The 26,646-nt window shown below is 35.0% G+C and overlaps 4 protein-coding genes across 9 annotated transcripts; 1 reads left to right on the forward strand and 3 right to left on the reverse strand.

The window, feature by feature from the left end:
- Nucleotides 1-2,274: 2,274 nt before the first annotated feature.
- LOC18421563 (mitochondrial outer membrane protein porin of 34 kDa) lies at nt 2,275-5,530 on the forward strand. Of its 4 annotated transcripts, none has more exons than XM_088862005.1 (6): nt 2,275-2,525; nt 2,700-2,767; nt 4,081-4,191; nt 4,339-4,425; nt 4,627-4,835; nt 4,964-5,530. In XM_088862005.1, the coding sequence occupies exons 1-6, from the start codon at nt 2,483-2,485 to the stop codon at nt 5,268-5,270; spliced, it is 825 nt and encodes a 274-aa protein (XP_088718131.1). In that variant the 5' UTR covers nt 2,275-2,482; the 3' UTR covers nt 5,271-5,530. The 4 variants fall into 4 exon arrangements, with proteins under 4 accessions (XP_088718131.1, XP_088718133.1, XP_088718134.1 ...); XM_088862007.1 differs by having other exon boundaries at nt 2,279-2,525; nt 5,097-5,530; XM_088862008.1 differs by lacking the exon at nt 4,627-4,835 and having other exon boundaries at nt 2,355-2,525; nt 5,097-5,530.
- Nucleotides 5,531-5,625: 95 nt separating this feature from the next.
- On the reverse strand, nt 5,626-10,024 carry LOC18421565 (putative glycosyltransferase At5g11130). 2 transcript variants are annotated; one of them, XM_006826310.4, is made up of 3 exons: nt 9,502-10,024; nt 7,761-8,325; nt 5,626-6,193 (listed from the first exon to the last, which is right to left on the reverse strand). In XM_006826310.4, exons 1-3 carry the CDS (start codon nt 9,788-9,790, stop codon nt 5,686-5,688), a joined length of 1,362 nt encoding a protein of 453 aa, XP_006826373.1. In that variant the 5' UTR covers nt 9,791-10,024; the 3' UTR covers nt 5,626-5,685. The 2 variants fall into 2 exon arrangements, with proteins under 2 accessions (XP_006826373.1, XP_088718130.1); XM_088862004.1 differs by lacking the exon at nt 9,502-10,024 and adding an exon at nt 8,970-9,061.
- A 4,059-nt stretch (nt 10,025-14,083) lies between these two features.
- Nucleotides 14,084-15,706, reverse strand: CRR42 (DUF3148 family protein). The gene is made up of 2 exons (XM_006826311.4): nt 14,927-15,706; nt 14,084-14,414 (listed from the first exon to the last, which is right to left on the reverse strand). Exons 1-2 carry the CDS (start codon nt 15,187-15,189, stop codon nt 14,312-14,314), a joined length of 366 nt encoding a protein of 121 aa, XP_006826374.1. The 5' UTR covers nt 15,190-15,706; the 3' UTR covers nt 14,084-14,311.
- A 676-nt stretch (nt 15,707-16,382) lies between these two features.
- Nucleotides 16,383-25,799, reverse strand: TSL (Protein kinase superfamily protein). Of its 2 annotated transcripts, none has more exons than XR_016052064.1 (16): nt 25,128-25,799; nt 24,628-24,717; nt 23,640-23,849; nt 23,156-23,206; nt 22,752-22,859; nt 22,584-22,628; nt 21,963-22,075; nt 21,611-21,677; nt 20,860-20,926; nt 20,003-20,100; nt 19,316-19,495; nt 18,791-19,028; nt 17,965-18,229; nt 17,720-17,774; nt 17,109-17,270; nt 16,383-16,691 (listed from the first exon to the last, which is right to left on the reverse strand). XR_016052064.1 is itself a non-coding variant. In XM_020676372.2 (16 exons), exons 1-16 carry the CDS (start codon nt 25,329-25,331, stop codon nt 16,596-16,598), a joined length of 2,022 nt encoding a protein of 673 aa, XP_020532031.1. In that variant the 5' UTR covers nt 25,332-25,799; the 3' UTR covers nt 16,383-16,595. The 2 variants fall into 2 exon arrangements, 1 of the variants encoding a protein (XP_020532031.1); XM_020676372.2 differs by having other exon boundaries at nt 18,791-19,001.
- Between the last annotated feature and the right edge of the window lie 847 nt (nt 25,800-26,646).

Here is a 26,646-nt window from a genome sequence, read left to right on the forward strand (position 1 = left end):
ATATTTATCGAATATGACTATATAAGGATATAAAGTTATTTTTCAATGGCTTTAATGTATTTAGACTTTTGTAGAATAATGGTAACTCATAATCTTATACTTTGTTATCTTTACATATGCAACTTTTTCACTCCGTTTTTTTTATCCAAATATGAAATATTCATGACTCTCTTACCTAATTTTTGATGATCCATATTTTTGGCCTACCTTTTTTTGGAGCAAAACTAATTTATTACCGATGTTTTAGTTTGTTGATATATTATTATTTTCCAACTTGCTAACTATGAATAGACCACTAGTACACATAAGTTAGTATTTTGGGTGGTGGAATTTTGGTAGTCGGTTCTTGGATTCTTTTTCTATTCTTTTTTTTTTCTACGTGGGAGAATTTTTTTTGTCTTGAAAGGGTCCTATTTGGATTCCAGTGGAGCTGAAATGCGAGATTAGAAATCGATAACAGTCGTGTAGCTCTACGAACAAAGTCCATTTCAAGCGCCCATGTGACTACGCGCACACGGTGCTTGATTTGTTTTTATGGCAACTTCGAACGGGCAGAAATGGAACTCCCGATGTCAGGTTAGAGCTTGGGGCCTACGCCACGGCTAAAAGACCTGAGACCTACTTTGTTGAGCTTATGGGCCTTGATTGCAATCTCAGCCTGGTCCGATGGGACCCATGAAGGAGCCCTAACCCAGGACAGGTTGAGCCTTCAAAAGCGCCTGGCCGGCGTGGTCTAGTTGCACCTCTAGTTGTAGCTCTGCCTGAAACGATTGTGCCAAGATTTTCGTCTCCATGTGATCCTTATTTATATGAGATTGTTTACAAAAAGTACAATTATCTTTTGTACATAGAGGTCACAATCGTTTTTGTCTTTTAAATGTAATAATGTCATCGAATATACACAAAGATCCAAAAAATATTATCATTATCTTTTGTGCATAAAAGTCACATTCATTCTTGTCTTTTAAATTTTAAAATGGGTAGTTAAGAGTGTCATTGAATAGACACAAAATTCTAAAAGAAAATTATCAGATTTCATCACTCATTCCAAGTCATCTAATTTGACATCTAATGAGTGAAAATGATTGTGAGTTTCATGTACAAAAAAATAAATAGTCTCTTTCAACAAAACCTACTTATATTCGACTTTTTCATTCATATTCTTTCGGATGGCAGACCCATCTGAAAAGCACATATCGATAAACCGATTTGTGCTCTAGACTTTCACGGTGAAACGTATGTGATTTTAGAGAGAGAGACAGAGCATGTAGTTGAAGTGTTCATATATTCATAATTTTATTCCGAGAGAGAAGCGAGGGAGGGAGCACGTAAAGCTCATATTTCTGTTTCGTGGTTCGTGTTCATATATTCATAATTTTATTCGGAGAGAGAAGCGAGGGAGGGGGTACGTAAAGTTCATATTTCCGTTTGGTGGTTCTTCAGGTGTGGTGTTGACGAAGCCATGCCCCAGCTAATGCTTCGTGGTTGGGTAGGTAGCAGGACTACAGGGAAAAAAGGGTAATAATGTAATTGATGCGGTTCGTATAAGGTTGTAATTTTAAATAATTAAATTAGTACGCACTACTAAATTTTATTATGAGATATAATTTTGGTGTCAATTTTTTAGGATGATTTGAAAATCTATTTTAATCTCTAGTTATAAAATTTTGAACTCTAAAAATAGTTCAAATCAAGTAGATTAATAAACACATGAAAATTTTGAAAATAGACAGTCTAGATAATATGTTGCAAATCATACAATTTTTTATATTTGAAATCTTCTTTTTTTTTTTATGTCCATATATTTAGATGTCAAGATGATTAATTATCAAGCTTTTTAACATCAAAACGAGTTTTTCCGGTGGATTTTTTAGGTGTATTTTAATTCTACATTTTAAGGTTGTAATTTTATATAATTTTTTTCTTAATACGATTAGATGAATTATCAAGGTTTTTATTTTTATCATTCTTTCCAAATTTTATTGAGGGAAAATTTAGCAATTTATTTTTAAGTTTTGTAACATCTATGTACACATTTTTTTAGTAGAGAGGATTGAATCCAGAGATGCCACATGAGTGAGAGAAAAGCGTAGTTGCATGCCGTAGATTGATATCTCATTTCGACACATTGCAATCAGCTTTGGAGAGAGAAAGAGAGCGATGATCATTAAACTGTGACCCTTTTAAGCTCTTGACATATGAATTTCGGCGAAATTTCGCGCTCCATCTCCCACGAAATCAACGAGTAACTGCCACCCCAAATTCCATGTTGCTGTTGCCGAAATTTCAGGCATGCCAAACAAAACCCGAAATTTCGGACCTTTAATTTTTTAATAATTTTTTTGAAAGTGATATAAAAGAAATACTCCAATGGAATCTGAATCAAAAATATATCCATCAAAAAGCAAACCTGAATCTCTTTCATCAAATCTATCCCTGTGAAAAATCAGGCCTTTTTAAAAAATCAAACCCCAAAAAAGAAATGGGTCCTGGACTTTACTCTGAAATTGGGAAAAAAGCTAGAGGTATTTATATGAAATTATGAAATATCAGTAATTTTCATTTTGGTTTCATTTTTTCTCCCATATGTTTTTCAGTTGTGAAATTCTTGCATGAGGAATTATAATTACTGAGTTTTCTTCACCAATTTGTCATTTATTTATTTGTTTATTTATTATTTATTTACTTTTCTTTTTCAGATCTTCTGTATAGGGATTACCAGACTGATCAGAAGTTTGTTCTTACAACCTGCACACCAACAGGAGTGGTAATTTTTTGCATTTCTTAAATGGGTTTTCTTTATTTTTTAAAATTTTTGTGCTTTTTGTACAATTTCTGATTGTTTGGTTATTTTTTATTTGTTTGGTTACAAACTCTGATTAATTTTTTCAGTACAGATCTAATTTTCTTTTGGGTTTTGCCGAAAACTTGAAATCATTCATGGATTGATTATATCTGTCCAAAAAAGACCGATTAGTGATTAAATTTTCCTTAGATATGTATCAAAGTTCAACATTAGAAGTTTTTTTAAGATTCCAAATTATCTGTTTTTTTAAGTTTTATATCTCAAGGTAAACCTTAACTTGGTCATAAAAATTCTAACCTAATATTTTTACCCCCAAATAAATATAAAAAACACGTATCATTTCTAAACACATCCTTTTTCTCTCTTTGATTTTCTCCTAAATCTCTCTCTACCTATTTTCCAGCATTCTCTCCGGTGTCTCTCACTCTTTCTCTCCATTAAAGAGATAAAAGAGTAAAGAGGAGGATTTAGAATGAGCATGCCTTTTTTATATTCCCATTAAAGAGATAAAAGAGTAAATAGGAGGATTTAAAATGAACATCCCTTTTTTATATTTGTTAGGGCTAAATAATTTGTTAAAAGTGAGAAAAGTTGGTCAAGAATTAGGAGATATATTTTGCATATTTTGGTCTATCAGATATGAAAACCAAAACTAAAAAGTACAAGGATATTCTCCCTTTATTTAATTTCTCTTTATATGATTTAATGATGGAATTGATGGGCGATATAGCGTCGATCCTACCATAATTTTGCTTAAAACAGAATTCTCAAGGATTTTGCATCAACGACTAAGTCTTTCTTTTTTAGGTTTTCGATGACTAATTCTATGAATGACTTCTTATTTCTTCTATCCTGAACATGAATATCAGTAATACGTTGTTTATTGGCACTTCACACACACACAGATTAACATGGAAAGCAGGTAGCTTGATGACATTTTAAACAGAGTCAGAGATCTTAACATGGAAGAGAGGTAGCAAAGTGACATTCAACAGAGAGAGAGAGATTTTCACAAGGAAAACAGGGTAGCTTATAGTGATCTTTAATTCTTTCTATGAGACCACGACACTGAGGCTAACAAGTACGAACCCAATGAAACACATACTCTTTTTTAAAGAAGGGTTTCTTTCACCCCATGATCATACAGTTTGTATGATATGTCATATGACTATACCCTGCAATCAAATTCTTTGTTTTAAGAAGTTGGTGGAGCTCTTTAATTGAATCTTACCCTGCCCTGGCTCTCTCTCTCTCTCTCTCTGTTCAATTTGCAGACAGTTACAACAACTGGGGCAAAGATAGGAGACCTCTTTGTAGCTGATCTGAGCACTCAGCTTAGAAAGAAGAACATTACCACAGATATCAAAGTTGACATAAACTCCAATGTAATACATCCAATAATTCACATTTTTCCCTCTTCTTCTCTTTCTTCTATTTTTTCTTCTTCTACATGTTTTTTGCTCTCAGTTTCTCTAACTAGCATTATATGAGTATTTCGATTCTGGGATAACTAATGGATTTGCATTTTCCAGCTCTTTGCTACCATGACGGTTGATGAACCAGCGCCTGGGGCGAAGGCCATACTTAGCTATGCAATTCCTGATCAAAGATCCGCCAAGGTAACACCATTGTTGCAAGACCAGAGTTCAAAATTTATCAGTAGGCCTAAAACTTGCATCTCACTTCTGTCATAATCAACTTGGCACTAATATTGGTTCGGAAATTATGCCATTACATCTCTCCCTCTCTCTCTCTCTCTCTCTCTCTCTCTCTCACACACACACACACACTCTTAAAAGTATTGTGGCCTGTGACTGCAGGCAGAGCTTCAGTTCTTACATGAGTATGTAGGGGTCACAACGAGCGTCGGCTTGACGGCAAACCCTATGGTGAATTTCAGTACCACTGTAGGGACTGGAGAATTTGCCTTCGGTACTGATGTCTCTTTCGACTCGGCCACTGGGGCCTTCACCAAGTGTAATGTAGGCCTAAGCTTCTCTCAAGCAGATATAATTGCCTCACTGAACTTGTGAGTCATGGAAATTTCTCTCTCTCTCTCTCTCTCTCTCTCTCTCTCTTACATTCATCAAGCTGCCTGTCAATTACTTTATCAAATTAATTCCTGATCTCTTTTTTGGGGCTTTCTCCAAAAACCAGGAACAATAAGGGAGATACACTGATAGCCTCATACTTTCACACTGTGAACCCCCTCAAAAACACAGCAGTTGGAGCTGAGCTCTCACATACTTTCTCTAAAAGTGACGATACCCTAACCTTGGGCATGATGCAGGCCTTCGACCCACTAACCACATTTAAAGCAAAAATCAACAACTATGGCAAAGCGAGTGCACTGATTCAACATGGATGGAGGCCAAAGTCACTTATGACCATCTCTGTCGAGGCTGATGCAGGAGCCATTGAAAAGACCACAAAGGTCGGGCTCGCCATGGTCCTTAGACCATGAAAGTCTATGTAGAGGCTGATGCAGGAGCCATTGAAAACAGTACGATGGTCAGGCTTGCAGTGGTCCTTAGACCATGAATGTCATTTGAGTTTTTCTCCATAGTTTTTGAAGATTGTAACAAGGGAATGTAGCTTGAGCTTTCTTGCCTTTTTGTGCTTGGGGTTCCTGTATCCTTTTCTCTCATATTTGATTATGTAAGGAATAATTTCTGGTTATTCCTAGGATGCTCCAATTTTGTTACTGGCTAATGCTTCTTCCAATTTCTCTATTTTGCTTGATTGGATCACTCTGTGTCATATATACACACACACAGTTGGGAAAAGGGCTATCATGATGATGATGATATACACACACATGAACAACACAACAAAATCATTTTTGAGAACTAGAGTCAACATATTACATGAAATTTTCTCTAAAAGTACAGTTGGTTGGATTCAGGCACCGGAATTCTGGCCAACCCTCTTCGAAGCCACAATTCATACATAACCATATAGAAAGCATCATAATTTTCTGGTACCTTATGCCACTGAAAATGCTTTCGAACTTCGAGCACATTCCGCTGCAACTCTTCGTAGTCTTCAAAGCTTATTTCATGTAGAATTTCTTTTAACAGAGGAATATCAAGGGTAGCAACAACCAAAGAAAACTTCTTCCAGTCTAGAATATCAGTGAAAGGGAGATCGTAATGGTTGGCTATGACTATAGGAACACAACCATAAAAGAGCGCGTCTGCAATTCGTGCTGTGTTTACTTCAAAGCCTTTAACATGGAGGCAGAATTTGCTGTGTGATAAAGCTTTGGAATATGGGATTGAGAGATTCCCAAAATGGACAGAAATTTCAGAGTCATTTCTCCAATGTTCAAGAAGATTTTGGCGCACTGGTGAGTTATTTGACCCTGCGAAAAAGGCTAGTTTGTCCCTGAAACAAATGAGAAATATTTGCGATAAGGCTCGGACGATGATGAAATAGCTTTCTCCTCAATTTGTCATGGAAGTTAATTATCAAGAAAAGAGTATAGATATCATGAGTAAGCAATATCATTGATTCATGAAGGAAAAATTCAGAAACCTATTTCATTCTGATGAGAATCTGCTAATTGAAAATTGTTGAAACTCTTTCTTATCTGTAACGTATCAACTTTAATAATGGAAATTCCACATAAGAGAGACATGATTCCTGTCACTCAGTTCTTGACCTTTAGATTGAATATGGGAAATACCACAATGGGAGTTTTCAAGTGAACCACAAACAACTCTGCTAAAATGCACTCTTTTTAAGTACAAGATCGATTGATACTAATGGACGCAATTCCCTCTCTCTCTCTCTCTCTCTCTCTCTCTCTCTCTCTCTATATATATATATATATATATATATATATATATATATATATATATATATATATATATATATATATCAGAGTCTTTTCCCAACTATTTAGTGTCAGCTACACGAATCTCGATTCGCCATTCTGCTTTATCAAGGGTCATACCCTCAGTGAGGTCCTAAGTCCTAACACATTTTCTCATTACTTCCAACCATTTCTTTTTGGCCTTACCCTTCGCTCCTTTTGAGCCTTCCACTTAAACCAACTAGCACCTCCTAACAGATGTTGTATTGGGTCTTGCTACAAATGGCCAGCCCACCTAAATCTATTTTCTCTCATTTTATCGCCTATTGGAATCACACTTAAGTTCTATCAAATGGTTCAACATGTGTTGACACACCATGGACATAATACCCGTGTCTGATACTCATAAACTTAGACACCTATCCTTGATATTATTTTGTTCAAATATCACCATAAATTACCCAGAGCTCCCATCAATACCCCAGCTCTAAATGATGAATGGACGTGTCGCGCCTAAAAGGAAAACTTCAGGCTTAGCATTTTTGACACTCCTATATGTCTGAGATACTTGTATCCTTATATTTGTAAAATAGTAATGTAGTCATTCATCCTTGGACACACAATATGTGACCTTGTAAGTTGTCGATCCAAGAATTAGTGAGTAAAGAACGAAATCATCTAAAAGGGAAACGAAACGTCGCTTCAAATCCCTGGCAGGGCAGCAGCACTACACTACCAAATAATGGTTCGTTTGTAATCCCACATTCATGGAACTCAAAGAAAACCAGTGAGATCTCCATCAAACCAGAGCCCATGGCTCTACACTGTGAAACTAACCAAAGCTGGATCAAAGTGAGCCTTAAATATTATATATAACCAGGATCATCTACAATAGGCTCTCTGTTTGTGTGTGTAAGCACCTGCACAGACAAGCTGGAGAGATGCAAATATATGCATATATTTCTGTGGATGTTACGAGGCTCAACACTACAATAATTTACAATTGGCAGATGATGAAAGCAAGCAAAAGTGTCTAAAAATCCAACAACATAAGTCTAAAACGGAGATCAGCTCAGATGCTCAATCAAATGAAGAAGTACCTATCACAGATTGTTACAAACGGGATCTATCATATACCTTTTTGTTGAACCTGCTTTTGGAGGGTCTCCTTCTCTTGGCCATATCTGAGGCATGGATGCATCTTTATGAGCCACATATCCAGATAAATAATAGCTAGCAGAACACACGACTTGAATTGCGTTGAATTTCACGTCAACTGCTTTTTCCATGGCCGACCTCCCAATTGAATGGCAAGCAACATAAAAGTGATCAGCTCCTCCACTTCGATTCCAATAAGGATAGGCCTGGCTAATGTTATATATGTAGGACCTCACAAAATCCTGAATTCCATGTACCCCAACTCGTGGGTCATGACGAAGACTTGCGATTGAGAAAGGTAAGAAGAAAAGATGGGCCTCTTTGGGGTCCTTTGTGATGAAGTGGCTTTTCATGAGGCACTTTTTAAAGTAGCTTTCACTAGCATAGTTTCCACCTGGTTTGAAATCCACAGGTAATAGCACATTGGCAAAGCTATCATCTTTGCTATGTGGGTAAACATAAATCTTTAAACTCTTGTTCATGGCTTTGTAATCTTCGAGGAAGACCATTTTATCATGGAAAACGCCATTGTTGATATTGTTTTCTGCACAGAAAAATAAGGATGTAACACCTATTTAACTGTAATTGTCATTGTGAAAAAAAAAATTAGGCATACTCGTGCAGGAATAGCGCGAGAATGGAAGACCCCAAAAGAAGCCCTTGTGTCTTCATACTTCAACTTTTGGTCTTATGAAGAAATATGATTGGAAGATTTGAAACACTATTATTGCAAGAAGTTCATGTGACAGAAGGTAGTTTAAGGTGAAGTTAGAAGCTGATTTCTAATTCCAATTGGATTGGTCCCAAATCCCACTACCCAAGAGCCCAAAAGACTGCTTTACCATTCTTACCCACATCAAATTTTATCATACTTTGATTTCCCTCAAAATTACAGTCCTTGTTAAACAGCTTCATACATTCTAAAAGGTACTCTCATTATTCATAATTTCATATAATTTACATGATATTGCTTCTTTGCTAAAAGCCTAAAACTCTCATACTTCGCATGCATACATGGAGCAATTATTACTATAGAGATATTATCGGCATCTAAGGTGATTAGATAAAAGAGAGTAGACTTAGGTGGGCTGGTCATGCGTGGCTCAAACCCAGTACAGCAGTTAAGAATTGCAAGTTAGTTTAAATGGAAGGCTCAAAAGGACAAGGTTAGAAGTAGCGAGAAAATACCTGAGGATCCCTAATAAAGCTACTAGGATCTGTCTAGCAATTAATTGAGAAGATGCCATGATGATGATGATGATATTAGCGGGAAGGCCTTTCTACACTGTGAAATTAGTGAGGCATTTTTCATCACTATTTCATTAGAGGGAAACATAGATGAACAAACAACAGTGTCATTCGTATTTAAACAAAGGGACAGAATGGGTTTGAACTATATTTCTTCTCTGAAACAAAAAAGTAAGTAGTTTTAAGTAACCTGCAAATTTTTTCATGTTCTATGCTTCAAAGAGAATAGAGCATAAAACACAGTCAGATATATGGGGTATCCATATATTATCACAACAGTTCTAAAATATCATTGAACAAACATAAAAGAGTTGTTATGAGCATCAAAGCATCAAAACCCAAAATTTCTTCCCATTTCCTTTTCCTATTATTTTCCTTCCAAAAAAACACAACCTTTTCTTTTCTCTGGTAAGCCATCGAAGTAAAGTCTTACTGATAAGAAATTAGAAGAACAAGAGCAAAACCCACTTACCTTTACCAATATTCAAGTCAAGTTCCCCCTCTGATAACCTTTCACTGTTGCCTGAATCAGGCAAAGGTACCTTAGTTTTGATATCGATTGAATTGGGTATTTGTAAAAAAGGGATCCTTTTTTGAATTAGGAAAGAGCCGATATAGGGTTTCCCGAGAAGAAAACCAGTGTAATTTGACGTGAGATTGATGCAGTAAATGATGCAGAGAGATGTTACGAGAGCAAGGATTGTGGGTATGAAGTAGAATATCTTGGGGAGGCCATTGAGGCCAGGATGAGAAGGACGCATGGTCTGCAAAAGGCGATGAGAGGGAGTGCATTCCCCATTCTTGTGCTCAAATGTTTATAGAGAGAGAGAGAGAGAGAGAGAGAGGGAGAATTTTCCCAGGAGAAGTTTTCCAGAGAGATAGTTGACTTTCAATTAGAAGGTGATCGGGGGTTGCTCGAAAGGTTAGATAATCTCATTTATCAGAATGATATATAAAAACAAAGTTCAATAAGTCAATAATAATTATAGTGATCTGGGTTAAAAATTGAATAATAACACATCTTTCTCATAACAGTTCATCATCGTTATTTTAGTTTTTTTTCAATTAATTATTTTAGTTTTTCCTCAAGTAATTAGGATCTTTTAATGTTATTTAAGCTTGATAACTTAAAAGCTAGACTTCTACTTTTAAAGCTACTTTAAAGTTATGAAAAGTAAATAATATCACAAAATTGCTAATAGAAGGTATTTTTAATATATTTTGGGACTCGATAAAAAATAAATTAATTAATTATAAAAATATATTATATAATATTATATAAATATTAAAATAATAATAAGTTTATAATAAATCATTTATCTTTTGTACAATTAAATCACAATCACTTTTGTCCATTAAATTTCAAAATTAGTGATTATAAGAGTATCATTGAATAGACACAAAGTTCCAAAAAAAAAATTTTAATTTCATGACTCACTCTAAATCATCCAATTTGACATCTAATGAGTGAGAATAATTGTGACCTTTTTGTAATAAAGATAAATAGTCTCTTTATAAGCAATCCCTAATAATAATACATGTTATAATAAATCTATATTCTATCAGATTATAATTGAAGTATTTGAAATACTATTCATATATTATTTGTATTTTAATATAATTACAAAGTTAATTGTAACAAAATATTTATAACATATATTATAATTTATATAAATTAATTATAACTATTTCAAATTATAACTAAAAATTATTGCTCTCTGCAAAATTGGCATACACATATTTTAGGAGGCACCTCCTAAAATTGGGATCCATAAACTTTAGGGGGGCTTCTTGTAGCTCCTAAGATTTGTAGGTATCTAGTAAGTTATATCTCCTATAATATTTATTAAGTGTTATCTTTATCTAAAATTAGATGATTTTTTTGATCCGAAGTTTAGGAACCAACTAAATTATATTTAAAATAACAGAATTTGAATTTTGAGTTTTATAGCACTTAGATCTTATTCATACATTATTTTTTCAATCCCGTAGAGCATGCAATTTGGAAAAAAACCATTTGAAATATCCTTTTCCTGAATATATCACGTGGGCTGAAGAGGTTACAGCCCAAAATTTGGAGTCCTAAAAATAATCCAAAATTGATTTTGCTTGAGGGAGTGAATAGACAGTATGCTACCTCAGGAGTATGAAATATTTGGGTTAGAGAGCGAGAGTTTTTTTTCTAAGTTAATCAGTGAACGAGACATTTCATCTTTGATTTGGACGGCAGATACGAGAAGCGGCCGGCAAATTTTGGATTCATGCCAAATTTGGAACACTATCGGAATTTATATGTGTACCAGATTTTTTTTATTTGATTTTAAAATACACGTCTAAATTATCATGAGTTGGAATAGTTCCAAATAGGAAAAATATTGAATAATCCATATCTTACTTATATTTTACTAAATTTCCCATAAGCTCTCTGCATAAATTCATGGACGAATTGCTTCTTCATTCTGGCCAAGGATTTAATTAAAAATGGCCGATGGGTGGGCGATTTGGATCTATGGAAACCTACTTTCTTGACTGATTTCTTCTGAGGACGCGATTAGCATCCGGCTAGCCCGCATATTGTAGAAATGCCGGCTTTGTAATAAATATACTTTTAAATATAATTTGATCCTAATTTTTAGATTATATATAACATTTAATATGGAGATCATGAATATGAAAACAAAAAAATTGAAAACTAGAAATAATAATTATATTAAAACAGCATTTGGACTGTTAGTTACAATTGTTTTATGATGGACCACCTATCTGCATACATCTTTAAAATGGATGCTTTAGAATTTGGACCACATATTGTAGAAATACGTCCAGCTCGCATGAAACAATTTTTCTTCTTCTCGTTTTAATTTTTAAAATAAAAAATACCTATGAGAAATAAACTATTTAACATGAGTTGGTATGTAAGGTTGCAACTTATACAATAGAAGTAAGGTACATCTCAAAAATTAGTTTAGAAGTTGGAAAGGCTTTCAATTGATCATCTCTACTTGGAGATGCATGGATATAAAGAAAAATAATAATAGTGTTTTGAAGTTGGAAAGTCTGTTTTCAAGATTTTTAAGTATTTATAAATATACTTGATCTGCACTATTTTTTAAATTTTAAATTTCATAATTAAAGTTTAGCATGGATTTTCAAGTTTTCATAAGGTTTTTAATGCTAGAACTACATCTTCTGGCAAAATTTAAAGGTATATGTTACTTATATAGTGTAAGATAGGTACCTTATACAAGGCCTAGGCTTTATAAAAACAAAATAAAGCCTCACTTTCAAGTCTTCGTCCAGAAAGTATTTTCGGCAAGAAAAATCTCTATGATGTTTCTAAAATCAATTTTCGATTATGATAATAAAATTTGATACTCAAAAAATAATACAGATCTTGCAGATAGGCACACCCTTATTTTTAGAATGAAATGATAGCATAGATAATTTGTTACAATATACACTATTTTTAAACTAAAAATCCTTTTTTTTTTCATAACCATAATGTTCAAGCTGAGATGATCAATATAAACATTTTCCATTGCTTGAATTGGAATTTTCGATGACTTATGAGGTAAGGTTTTTTTTTTATTTTGATGACCAATTGGTGTAGCCTAACAAAACCCATTATATATATATAGTGCAGTTGGCATACGGATGCATCCGTCGCTGTAGAGGTAAGGTGCACCTTCAAATTTTATCATGGTATATAATTTTGATGTAAAATGTTATTAGGATCATCTCAAAATCTATTTTATATCTAATTATAAAATTTTAAATTTAAAAAATGGTTAAAATCAAGTAGATCTATAAACATACGAAAATCTTGAAAATGGACGATGTACATAATATGTTGTAACATGCACTGTTTTTTAGACTTAAAATCATTTTATTTTTCATGGTCATACATCTCGATGTCGAGATGATCAATCAAAGGGTTTTCTAACATTAAAACTACCTTTTTCGATGGATTTTTAAGGTGCATCCGTAGTTCTACATTATAAGGTTGCATCCTTATATAAACTTTTTCCATATATATATATATATATATATATATATATATATATATATATATATATATATATATATATATATATATATATATATATATATAGAGAGAGAGAGAGAGAGAGAGAGAGAAAGAGAGAGTCATGGCTCTAAACAATCAAATTAGAGCTTACCTTCAAATAGTATCGAAAAATGTAGTTTCAGTATTGGAAATCTTTGTGATATGCTTAAAATATATTTTTATATTTATTTATGAAGTTTAAATCTTCAAAAATAGTGTAGATCGACAGATCTATGAAAATCTTGAAAATTGACGATTCAAAAATGCGTTACAAAATACACTATTTTTAAAACTTGAAATCTAGTTTTTCTCATGTCCATGCATCTTGATATTTGAAGATATTTGAGCATCAAAACAACCTCTTCTAGTAAAATTTTTGAGGTAGGCTCAAATTTGATTGTTTAGAGCCTCAGCTAGCTCTCTCTCTCTATATATATATATATAATTGAACTTGAGTGGTTAAAGATCACAAGGGAATCAAGAACTCAATCGCTGCATAAGCCAACTTTTTAATAATAGTTTATTTAGGATAACACTTAAAAATACTCTTGATTGAATTTCTACAATACTTAATTCATGATTCATCATTATCTACTGTTGGTCATAATTATCCAATAATATTTGAATTTTAATATTTTTATAAGTCTAATTATCTGAAACTTGGGGAGTCAATATATCTAACTAATTCGCACTTAAAATATCTAAAGATTAGTATTAAAAAAAAAATACCCCAAAAAATATTTATTAGCAGTAATTTGGTCATTTTTATGATTTTAAATATTTTTTTATAATTTATTTAGGTGTTCTTCACTAAGATGCATATACCCACTAAATTTAAAGTTAATTATATTTGTAAAAAAATTATGTAAAATTTGAATACCATTAAACAATCGTGACCATTCGATTGACTTTAAACGGTGACGAACACATGAGTGGAATACAATACAACGGCATTCGTGAGTGTTTTTAAGTGTTTTCCTTTTACTCGTTGAAAAGAAATACACCTTGCTATTCTATTTCAAAGAAAATATAATATACAGACTTGGGTGAACTTCCTACTTTAATGGTATTTTCCTTTTTGCGTTTTAATAACCACGAGTACATAAACGAACGAAAGATTAAAAACTGCATCTGTCTATGGGAAAACAAATAGGAATATATCTCTAGATTTTATTGGACCATGCATGTAGCCCCTTGAAATGCAAATCCTAGCCGTTCAACCATCGAGATCTAGGGGCCTGAAATACTTGGCATCCATAAGGAAAGTGCCAATGGTGAGCCGCACTGCCCACACATCCTTGGGCTTTCTTGCAACAATTCTGCCCATAAAATAATTATGCATTAGGAAATTGTTTCTATCTAAATCCCGAAATTTCATTGAACAAAGTTTCAGTGGCAAAGAACTCATGGAGAGATTGATTTTCTTAGAAACAGGTTTCCATTTATTTCAAAATAAATCCAGATTCAAATAAAAAATAATTAATTAATAAAGTACTTCTATTTAAAACCTGAATTAAAAAAAAAAAACAGTAGCAAACAAAATATAGAGGTTGATTTTCTTATCAAATAAATTTCCTTTCTTTTTTTTTTTTTTCCTGAGAGAGAATTTGATTGCTACAGTAAAATGGATTGAATAGGGGAAGGTAAGGGTTACCCAATCCCTCTCTTTCTTCTATCTTTGTGGTTCCTTTGTTTTGTTTTTTTTTTAATAGAGATACAGAGAGCAATATCAAAGAATTAAACAGAAAAATTTTGCATAGATAGCGAGCAATTAGACAGAATATCATAGAATTAAACAAATATTATCCACAAAGAGAGAGAGAGTCCCTACCTCCCTACATCACCAGGCTTAACAAAACCATTGTTAATCTTGAGAGAAGGCATAGAATCTGCAGTCTTCAAAGTGGGTGGTGCCTCCACAAATATGATAGGCGATCCGATGCTTAGCTCACTCTTTCTCTCTCTTTCCGGAGCCTCACATTTTGTAATTATACTCATTTTTCGAGTGTTTGGAGATGCAGGAAGTTGCAGGGTTAGGGTGGGAAGGAGGTTGGCGTAGGATGAGATTGTGTTTGGATATGGAAATGAAGCCATGTTTCTGATAGAGGTAAGGTAGATGGTTTCTTTGTTTGGGTGGCTCTAAATACTTTGCTGCTTCATTTTGTTTTTGTTCATCTGTTGGGTCCTCTCTCTCTATAGAGATTGAGATCAGTCCTCTACTTGAGCACTACACCACAGTAAACACCCAATAGTCCAAATTCAATTTGGCCCTGTATTTTATATTTAAATTCTAATTGTTTTTATAAATTCAATTAGTTTGAAATTTTGAAAGTCTACTATTGAAAAATAGATGAACCTAATAAAAATATTAAAAAATAATTTACAAAAAAAACTAAATTAATTAAATTACCTCTAAAAGTTACATGAATATTATGGTCAATTTATTTGTTATGAATATTTTTTAAAATATTTTATTAAGTTCACTTTGATATAAAGAGTGGACACTCCAAATTTTAAAATAATTAAAATTAAAATAATTTGGATTCCTCTCTCTCTAAATATTTTTTGCTGCGTATTATTCTTTTGCTTTCTCTCAAAATATTTGCTGCTTGGTTCCCCCCTCTTTGTGCTTGGATGAGCTTTATTTTCTATTTTCTTTTTCTTTTTCTTTTTTTTTCACGGGTTCCATCTCTCTCTCTCCCCGGCTATATGCACGGCACTAAAGCCTTTAAAGTGAAATTGGGGACAAATATTGAAAATGGGCGCAATGTAACAACGCAATTTATTGTTATACTGTCTTTGTTAGAAACTTAGAATCAAGCGAACGTCATTCATAAGAAAAAAGTACACAAAGAGACCCTTTCTTTTTTATACAAAAAGGTCCAATCTTTATCAGATAGATTTCGAATTGGGTGATTATATAAGTGTCATAGACTCAAAATTCAAAAAAAAAAAAAAAAAAATACTCCCAAAACCATTCAATTTATCATATAATGACCAGGAGCAATCATGACTTTATACAAATATAAATAATCTCACAATATACAATCCTTATTCATATTCATAATCTATGTTAGATTGTTAGGTCAATTTTAGTCACTTGGGGGTTTGCTGAGGCAACTCCACTGACAATATATAAATTTGAAAGTTTCAAACTGAATGTCAAATCTCAATGATTTTTCGGTCTCTCTCTAGAATTACTTTTGTAGGAGTGCCTAAATTTGCAAACATATTGTTTACCGCATCACAATGCTAACACATTCTAGATCTCAAGGAACCCGCAAATCTGGCTCTAAAAAGATGAAACTGAGTTTAAATATGGAGGCAACAAAAGAATTTACAAACTGTACAGAAATTTGAAGAGGAAATTGCAGATTGCCAGGTGAGCAGAACCCACAAACTGGATGTGAGGACTACATCACCTTAACCAAAAACAAAGTCAAATACTCTCCCTTCCCAAAAATAACCCTCTCTCTCCCCTGCAATCCTGCTGAGTGGTGTTATCTCTTAGTATATGAGAAATATGGATCTTGGGCAATGGTCAGAACATCTGGTCTCTCGGCCTGGTTATATGTCAAGCATCGCCGAATGAGGTCCTGAAAATAGAGAGTAATGGAAGTGAAGACGAGCTGAAAGTATATGGTCACAAATCTTCATGTGTAACTTTCATTATCTAGCCTCTCTCTCTCTCTTACAAAAGTGCAGAGTGGTAATATAGCCATCAAAAAAAGAAAAAGGACAAAAAAAAGGAATTAGTAGCAGGCATGGATTTCCATATTAGAGGTAATCTAGAAAATATTTCAAAAACCCTTAGTGAGAGTGAGATCTTTTGAAACCAAAGATGAAATTTTAAGCCCAGTTGAGACCAGAAGTAAAAATGGAACTGCCAAAACTTGACAAGGTGAGGTTTCCATCTCTTCGTCAGGAAATAAGTGCCCCTGGAAGGCCTAATTCATTTTCCTTTATATCTGACAAGATAAATAAATAAATGTATGAGATAATAATGGTTTCACCTTTGCCTCATTTGACACCGAGGGGCGTGATGGAAACTCCACCTTGCGGGCCTTTATAATTGTGTCTTCCCGTAAGATCCTTTCCTGGGTCTGGTCATGGCCAAATGGGCGTTTACCAAAGAGCATTTGGTAGAGTAAAACACCAGCTGACCAAACATCAACCTATGCTCCAAAACAATAGCAATTTAAGAAAACCAGAAAGAGAGAGAGAGAGAGGTTGCAGATACAAAACATTTCTACAAATTACAAGGCTACAAAGGGGGCACTAATTTAAACTTGTTTAGAAACACGGCAGATAATATAGAAATAGAGTTCCTCTAATCCTAAAGGACTTAACAAAAAACTGGCACTAATTGTAAAAAGAAGACTTCTCCCTCTCTCCAAAACGGGGTAGAAATATGCTCCCTTTTTTCATTGCTCTCTCTTTAAAAGGGGGATGAAAATCCGCCCTGTTTTTCATCTCTCTCTCTCTCTTCTCTTCTTTTTGACAAGATGCCAGGCTCTAAAAAGAATCTAGTGGGAGAAATCCAAGTGTGTGAGAGAGGTCGAGAGAGTTGTCATGATGAAATGGTATGCTAGCCTTAAAGGAGAAATAAAAAGCAACTACCCACCTTTGATGATATAAGCGGTGTCTTGTTGAGCTCAAAGCACTCTGGAGGCAAGTACCTAAAGAAATACATGAAACAGTAAGCTCATAATCAGCCCAATCCAAAACCAGACAACAGACAATTTTTTGAGGTCAACATTCAAACAGAGCAAAGAATTTAACCCCAAGTTTGATTCCTACTGCTGGACTAACCCCATAAATAAATAAATAAAGATCCTAATAGGAAAAGGAAAAAAGAAGTATGCATACCAATATGTTCCAGCTCCTTGAGAAGTAAGCTCCATACCTTGGGATCCAACATCATCTTCCATTACCTTGCTCAGACCAAAATCAGTCACTTTTGCAACACCAACCTCATCAAAGAGAACATTCCCTGGCTTCAAATCATAATGAATAATTTTCTGTGGTCTCTTATTCAAGTATACAAGTCCTTGAAATATTTGAACAATTATTATACGAGCTTCCCTTTCCGGCAAAACTGGGGTAGCCTTTAGCACCGCATCAAGATCTTTTCCTGAAAGAAATCAGAGCAATAAATGATCTGATCCCAATGCATTGCAGCATATGAGGAAAGTATATACTATAATCTAATGGACTGTGGTCTACATTACTCCAAAGAGGTATGACCAACCATTCCTGATTATAGAAAGTGGATATTAACCATAGTGGGACCCACATGGACATTCAACCTGGTGCATTCAATCTCCACTTTCCATCTTTGGGAACAAATGGTGGATGCCTCTTCCAGGTATCATGCACCATACTCTATTGGATTATATGATACTCTCCCTCCTATAGGATAATATACAATAGATTTCAAAGTATTTGAGTATAGATATCTACAACATAGTTCAATGGACCATGAGAAGTCATAGCCCATTGGGTTCATCACCATCCAATAAAATGATAGAGAGAAAATGACGGCAACCATACAAATGGAGTCCAGTTATGATGGCTCTCACTCCATCTCCATTACCGACCAGCATTTCATCAGATGGCATTAATCCCAATGAACTGTAGTTTCGGTATCCCATTGGCCTATAGCAAAGCATTCACTTGAAGGAAGTTGGCATACCACTGCAATACTCTAAGACTGTACAGAATGTGTTGTGGTCAATCTCAAAGATGTCCCACAGACGCACAATATGTGGATGCACCAGTGTCTTATGGATGTTGTACTCTCGAATTGCATGCCGAATGTAGCTCTGCTTCTTCTCCTCACTCCACTGTGCATTCAAGCCGTGAAGCTTACATGCCACATATCTGTACTCCACCAAATCATATGCCTGCTTGACATTTCGCACTTCAAATCACTGCAAAAAAGTATAATCTCACGAATGCCTTTATAGGCAATTTATAGATCATAGGTCTGTTTTTATGAGAGAATAATTTCAAGGCTGTGAATCCCCTAAGGCTATTTCAATATATGATGCATTTGGAATTAATTCCTCATCATTTTTAATGCGCTAGAAAAATTGCCAATTGAGATGCATTTGGCATTACTTCCTTTTCTTTTTCTAGTAAAACAGAATAATGGAGAAGCTATATGAACATAAGGCTACGATAGAATACATGGGAGAGAACAGAACAAGAGATTTACCTTGTAAACCTCGCTAAATCCTCCCCTTCCAAGAAGATTTAGAAGAGCATATCGGTGGTTTAAAATTTGATAATTGTTGAATCGAGATCCATCCTCATCTCGAATGCGCTTCATCTCCCGAATATGCCTTCCTTTTTCTAGTTCATAGCGATCCCTCTCTCTCAGTGACATCTCTTCCTCCTATAAAAAGAAAGCAAAATGTCGCACGTCGCACATAGTAAAATTTGCTCAACAAGTCAACATCAATAATTATTCACAAAGGTTATACCATTATCAATGGACAATGAGGAACTTACAGGCCCTTGAGGTCATCACCATCCAATTAAAAGACGATAATGGAGAGAATTGGACCCACCAGAAAAGGACATGATCCCAATGGTGATCCACTCCACAATTTCACTAGAAAAGGACAACCCTAGTGAAATATGATTTCCCACATGGTCCATGGGCTTGTCGTCTAATTACCATCATGACTTAGTCCAATGCACCATGAACAACCATAGTCCATAGGGGTTATTGCCATCCATTGATATGGACATGTTGGGCAGATAATGGGACACAGTACTGTGGTCATGTCCTGTTCCTGTCGATCTCGTACTCCCTCCATAAATGGTCATCATTTCAATCAACAGTTATGGCCCAGAGGACTATGACTAATGAACTAGTCCATTGGCTCACATAGCTTACCCGTTTTATGCTGAGCAGCCGAGACTTGCATATCTCATCTTGAATAAGAAAGTCTTCTTCCGGTACTCCTCCATCATGATCACTTCCATCACTCTTATCTATAGGTTATATCATCATGAAATAAATATGACTATCATTAGCAACCAGGGACACTAAGTCAACAGGAAAATACTAATTATTAACAAGCAGCATGCCGTTGCAAAGATAAACCAGCAGACATTTCTTTTTTTATCTTGAGAGAGGTAAACTCTAATGGAGTAAAGTGATAACTCATTCACGATTCATAAATAGTCCAATTCTGGAAATTCGGGTTATTCCTACTCATGCCAGAAATGGTAGCAGAAATGACATGGTAGGAACTCCAAGCGACTGACAAGAGTTGTGTCCTTATAGCACTAAATATATAATTATTTTCATAATGAAAATGAACATTGTAAATAACAATGCAATAAAATAAAACACTGTTTAGCAATTTATAGTTAGGAATTGGGCCTGGGCTTGATTTGTTTTTCTTGACTTTTGCTATTTACAATCCAAGTTTGATTTCCAACCGCTGAACTACCCAAAAGAGAAAACAATGTATAGTTGATTTATATTGCCATATTTTAGGGTTAGTTTTTTGCTACCATTACCATTAGTGAATCATAACTTGTTTTATTTATGGACACATCGACAATAGTCCTTTCCAATTCTCCTTCTCTTTAATACAATGTTAACTTCATCAAAAAAAAATAGTCCTTTCCAATTCAGCAGTATCCACATTCAATGAGATGGTCCTGTGAGCATCAATGAACAAATTTGACATGGAAATATGAAGTTTAAATTGATAAAGGCTAATAAGAAGAGCCTATTCTTACCAGATTGTCGTTTCTTCAATGATTTCCGGTGCCTCTCAATAGCCTCCTTCGTTTCCAATAAGTACCTCTATTGGATATGCAACAAAATTAGTTCCACAGCCCCTTACACTTGAGTTACAAAACTAGCATTCCAAATCAAAATATAGTAAATGAATCAATAATGTGACAATTGCAGCAAGAATATGTGGCTGAAAAAGCAAGAATACCATGAGTTGAAACAACATGAATGTACATATTTTTTTCTTTGGGTAGCTCATAAAAATGGTTACTCATGATGCTATATCTGATGTTTTCTACCACTTGAACAGAGGCTACTTTTCTTTCTCCATAACTAACCAAAAAACTTTGATTACAGAGCATAGATGCCACTAGGCTGCTAAATTCAGTTAAAGAATTACAGATTACCATTCCCAGAATCTCTTTGCTGCAAGATCACATGATGCACTTAACATTATTCACCTAAAAGCATGCAATAGAGGAGGGAAGGTACACCATACTTCGAAGAGTATTAAGCCCTTATGGTACTCCTAGAAGCTATCGACCATTCATCCCTGCGAACTGACAGTCGAAAATAACCATTGTGGGGCCCACTGGGCATTCACCCAGGTATGGTTAATCTCCTTCGTCAGGAATAGCAGATGACACTTAGGAGTACCATACACTATGCAATATATGGTATGCTTTTCCAAACAAGGGAGCTTCAAAAGTGGATGGAATGGACACAAGAAAAGGAGAACTAAAAGAAGCATACAAGATGAGCTTGAACATCTTTGAGCGCTTGACCATCCTCCCATGTCTCCGATAGAACAGTACCAGCTCTGTCAGATTGAGTGAACCTTTAGAAACTTTCTTCATAACTTATAAAATGATCAAAAAAAACATAAATCACAAATTGATCATATAGCAGTTTTCTTACATGCAGATGGAAATGTAGATAACTTACTATTTTCAAATATGATAGCTGAAACTTGGAGAATAAGTGAGGACAATTCCCCAAGCCCCAAAATGTCAAAAAAAATTACAAAATAAACTCCCTATGTGAAAGCTTATCATTGTGCTGAAATATCGTGAACTTTTAAAAGTGCATTACATTATATGTATACCTCAATATGCCAACATTTCCCAGCCTTAAGGAATCCTGGCGTATCTTCATTCTTGCTTCCTGCCTCTCCGCTTTCGCAACAGCTATCAGCAGATCAGACAATACTTTTATTCGCTGAAAAAGCGAGCAAATTAAAGTTATACAAATTGGAAGAACACAACGGTTAATTATAAAGTACAACCGGGATCAATGACAATAAAGCCAGGGATCAAATTAAAAATGAAGCCCATGATCATGGGAAACCCCAGTGAAACCTCGACAGATGGAACAAAGGACAACACCTGAAAGTATTCATAAGAATACCCACCTGAAAGTATTCATAAGAATACCCATTTTCCGATCGCTATCAATAAAGAAAAGTACCAAAGAGAAAACTAGAGAGAGAGAGAGATCTAAATCATGTCCCAAGCAACAATCTGATTAAGAACTGAGAAAAGCAGGTTAAGTTACAAAAAGCCAATCACAGAATGCACATAAAAATATCGTTCAAGATAATGAACTCTGAGCTGAAACGGAGCCAAAGTATTTCATATGTCCAATTTATAAATTCAAAATATTCAATAGGGGAAGGAAAAAGACGTATAGTGTTTTGCATAAGTGTATAGGACAAGGATTAGAACACCTTTGGCTTCATCTGCTGCTCCTGGTCTTTTATCTCCCTCAGTTCCTGTACATATGACAGAAAAAACCATAACACTCAGCTGAGCTACCAAAAATGCTGCTTCAATAAATTTTTGGACATTTGAAGCATAACCAAATAAGTAAGAGGAGAGCAAATGCTGATCATTACCTTTTCTAATTGCCAGCATGTTTGTTGATGCTCAGCTGATTCTTGGCGTGCTCTAGGAAGTTCTTCTTCTAGGGATGCATTTTTGGCTCTCAAGGATGCCAGCTCCTCCTAATAACAGCTCAAGAGGAAGAAACAATGCGAATGATCAAAGGCTTTAACTTCAATCGAAAAGTGCACATTGCAAAAAGGTGGTGGGGATGTTTTCAAAGATGATAATGGTTGTGAAATCCTTACAATAAAGAATGACATGAATTATCAAATCCTTCCATAAAAACTATTTCGAGTCTATTTGAGAGCAGAGCGCTGCTTGTGTCAGGTGCATAACCATCCAAATATATTCTAAGAAAGAAAAATCCCATCTTCAACAATATTATTAACTTTAAATTTCAGGTGAAATGGCATACATGTAAAGAAGCCTTCTCGTCCTTGTCAAACTGTTCTCTAGACCAGTTCTCCTGCAAATGAAACACAAAATGTTCAAAAAATTGAATCGCCTGATTTCACAACAAAACCCAATCCGAGTGCATAAAAATGAAAGTTCATGCAGGCTTATTTAAAAGGAAGAAAACACAAGAAAGAGAATCTGAAACCCATAGCATAGTAAGTGTTGTCTGGTTTTCAATATCTTTCTCATTTCAGAGTTATTAGAAAACATAAAAGGTGAGTCTTAACCATTTAGAAATAACTAAAATAGAACATTCTTTTCATTTTATGCACAAACTATTGTCAATTCCTAACATTTTAGAGGGATACATCTTTTTCCCCGCCCATCGCCTAATCCGCATATAACTTCCTTTGAAGGAGAAGACATGTTAAGGGTAGAAATCAAGGGAGAAACAAGAGCTGACTCTATATAATGGTGCATTTGAGTCCCCTTCGTTATCTCACCATATGTGCTAATTTCTCGCTTTGGCCATTTGATAATGTAGTTATTGGAGAAGCCCCAACTGCACGGCTTGTATCATTTGCCCTTGAAGCACGCCCCCTCCCTGCCGCACTGCGACCCCGGCCACGACCATTTTTCTTACGGTTTGATTCTTCCACAGCTATTTGTAGGTCCATGGTATCCATGATCTTTGTTCTACCATCTACTACTCCCTGATCAATGATATACAATGGAACGACAAAAAAAAAAAAAATCAACCTTTACTATACATGATAAGGGATAAATTGATAGGCTTTAGTAGCAATAAGCAGAAAGAGAAAAAAGGATGACTTCCGACTTTGCATCATAGGTCAGGATGGAATCAATCCCGGGACATAGCAGTGCAATTCACGGCACCATAACAATCATGCCAGGAGGCCAATACTACACGAATATACAATAATCTGCTTCGATTTTAATGAAACATGGAGTAACTTCTCAGTAAAATGTGCAGCATTGGATCAGCACAAAACAACTCATCAATGTCTACATTTTAATCAAAAATCACAATTAAGGTTTTCTTCAAGACATTTTATGCAACCCTGTGGCCCCTAATGACCATAAATGCAATTGAAAATGCAGGGTCGATAAAAGCCTCTGTTCTATCGGATGAATGATCAATGTGACCGAAGGAAATCTTTAGTGAAGTCCGTGTGCATATATGTGTGTTCATCCAATAAAAAGTCATACAAAGTAATGGCCTCTAATGTAGGAGCAAAAGGTAAATAAGTAGTCAAAATGACATAAAAAATGGTAGCACCATCAATTCATGCAATCTACATAAATCCCATTACGCACACCCATTGTTCCAATCATATCAATCCAGACAAACATATATATATTTGCATGAATAAGCATAAAAATAAAAGCACGTACATACATACATGCATGTATGCAAACATACATGGTTGCTTAATGAAAAATTTAAACAGAATAGACTAGATAACGTGCCTCTGATTGATGAGAAGAGGATGGTTGCTCCTCATCATTGCATCTCTGCCTCTTCTGAATGTTAGGTTGTATTAAATATTCATCACCAACCTGGAAATATAATTTATATCATCAGAAGGCCAAGAATAAAAGCTCAATACAAGAAAAATGATGTTAGAGGTCCAAAAGAAAAGTACATTGTCATACCCAACAAGACATAAATCGCCATAATCACTGAATCAATGGTTATCAGAACCTTGCGTCAAATTACAATCAAATATAGATTAAGAAGATACAAGACAATGTTCTATGGACAATTAAACATAATTGGACTAAAGACAATTTGCACCCACGAGAGAAAAGCTCTATGTTTACCGTTGCAATAAAAATTAATATTGGCATATTTGTCAAAACAGTTATCCATATAAACAAAGGAGTCAATCAACAAAACTAAGATAAAACCTCAAAACCCAAATGATCGAGCTGAAAAAAAATAACATTCAAGCAATTAGATAACTCACGTCATCGTCTGAATCAGTGGAAGTTGAAGTTTCGGCTATTTCTTCATTGGTCCCAGATTTAGCCGAAGAAGCAGAGTGCCATGGCACCTGAACTGTTGCGCCCTTCCCTGCCATTCTAGCTTCGAGTTTTGCAAGCTTTGTGGGCAAAGAAGGATCAGACTGGTTCGAATTTGAAGACAAATGCATTAGCACATCCTCGGACATGGCGGGTATAACCCAAAAATTACCCTTAAAACCCTAACCCAGTGGAAGAACCGCAGAAATGACCTAATCAGGCAATGATTTCCATATGGGTCCTCCAAATATATCATAATTCAACAAAATGAGCGCATTGGTTTTTCATGGGTGCGTGAAAAAACCCAGCACAGGGTCATAAGATACTCGAATTTCAACCAGAGACAACCCATTGCAGAAACCCATCAAATACAGAGAGAGAAGAACCAGTCAACTGATAGAGGGAATCCAATGTCTATAAGAAAGGAGATAAATGAGTTTAGAGAGAACAACAGTCATAACCCATTCTCAAAAGAGGTTTAAATGGCTCAATTTTGATGCAGGAAGATATTGGCAAGCAGTTTAAGTAAATGGAAGAAGACCTAGTTTACAGGGAGAGAGAAGTCATACAGGTTAGAGAGAGAGAAACGAACCCAATTTAGATGCCCGCATAGTAAACCAAGATCTCGATAGATAGCTTGTAGAGAGAGAGAAAAAAAGAGAGTGAGGTTATAGCAGCTTAAAAAGTGCTAGATCTCTGATAAGCACAGGAAACTGGAGATGGAAGAGATACCTCCAGATAAACAGTTGATGGGTACAGGAGAGAGAGAGAGAGGGCTGTTTTCTCTGGTTAACGGATGAACTAGACGGTGAAATAATGTGCGGGAGGAGGTCATTCGGGTGAAATCAGAAGCCTAGAGAGGGAAACACTTTCGCGGGAAAGAGAGGAACAGAAAAGGAAAGACACAATTGCCCTGGAAGGGCGCCCAAGTGCTTTAGACCATTGACGTGCAAAGATGTCTAAGAGTGACAAATAATGTGAAAATGGGAAGAGAAAGGAGAGAGAGATCGATCTAATTCTAATGTTGAAAATCAAAAAACCAGGGCTAAATATAGTTATGGTTTTGCCACTTTCAACAATTTATTTGAGACAATGGTGGTGTAATGGATAACTGTGGTATGGGCGTTAGCCCTAATTTTGACGGTGGATGTATCTTTGAGTGTGGATACTACTTGGTATCTCCCTGTGACCTTCTCTATCTCAACAGCATTTCACTCCATTTTTTCTCTCTAAAAAATTGATCCATATTCTTTCTCTTGAAGTGATATTTTTGGGTTTAGATTCTAAATAAATTATCATAAATATAACTTAAATTTAGTTTAATTGAAAAAAAAACTCGTGCACCTTTTTTTTTCTTATTTTATATATATATATATATTATTAAAATAACCTATCGTGTAGAAGACACATGGAGTTTTTGAGAGTGGAAAGGACTCTTCCGCAAATTATAAAAGATTGCTTCTT

Source organism: Amborella trichopoda, chromosome 3 (genome assembly GCF_054954075.1).
Source record: "Amborella trichopoda isolate Santa Cruz 75 chromosome 3, AtrichopodaSantaCruz75HAP2 v2.0, whole genome shotgun sequence".
NCBI lineage: Eukaryota > Viridiplantae > Streptophyta > Magnoliopsida > Amborellales > Amborellaceae > Amborella > Amborella trichopoda.

What these genes read in the sequence shown, in the direction of transcription:
- LOC18421563 (XM_088862005.1), top strand. Translation starts at nt 2,483, where the DNA reads ATGGGTCCTGGACTTTACTCTGAAATTGGGAAAAAAGCTAGAG. An exon ending in CCTGCACACCAACAGGAGTG is followed by an intron (nt 2,768 to 4,080) that starts GTAATTTTTTGC and finishes TTCAATTTGCAG; the next exon opens with ACAGTTACAACAACTGGGGC. An exon ending in AAGTTGACATAAACTCCAAT is followed by an intron (nt 4,192 to 4,338) that starts GTAATACATCCA and finishes TGCATTTTCCAG; the next exon opens with CTCTTTGCTACCATGACGGT.
- LOC18421565 (XM_006826310.4), bottom strand. Translation starts at nt 9,790, where the DNA reads ATGCGTCCTTCTCATCCTGGCCTCAATGGCCTCCCCAAGATATTCTAC. An exon ending in TGACTTGAATATTGGTAAAG is followed by an intron (nt 8,326 to 9,501) that starts GTAAGTGGGTTT and finishes TTTTCTGTGCAG; the next exon opens with AAAACAATATCAACAATGGC. An exon ending in AAAGCAGGTTCAACAAAAAG is followed by an intron (nt 6,194 to 7,760) that starts GTATATGATAGA and finishes CATTTGTTTCAG; the next exon opens with GGACAAACTAGCCTTTTTCG.
- CRR42 (XM_006826311.4), bottom strand. Translation starts at nt 15,189, where the DNA reads ATGGCTTCATTTCCATATCCAAACACAATCTCATCCTACGCCAACCTC. An exon ending in AAGCCTGGTGATGTAGGGAG is followed by an intron (nt 14,415 to 14,926) that starts GTAGGGACTCTC and finishes TTTTATGGGCAG; the next exon opens with AATTGTTGCAAGAAAGCCCA.
- TSL (XM_020676372.2), bottom strand. Translation starts at nt 25,331, where the DNA reads ATGTCCGAGGATGTGCTAATGCATTTGTCTTCAAATTCGAACCAGTCT. An exon ending in AAGATGTTCAAGCTCATCTT is followed by an intron (nt 20,927 to 21,610) that starts GTATGCTTCTTT and finishes CATATCCAATAG; the next exon opens with AGGTACTTATTGGAAACGAA. An exon ending in ATTGAAGAAACGACAATCTG is followed by an intron (nt 20,101 to 20,859) that starts GTAAGAATAGGC and finishes TATAACCTATAG; the next exon opens with ATAAGAGTGATGGAAGTGAT.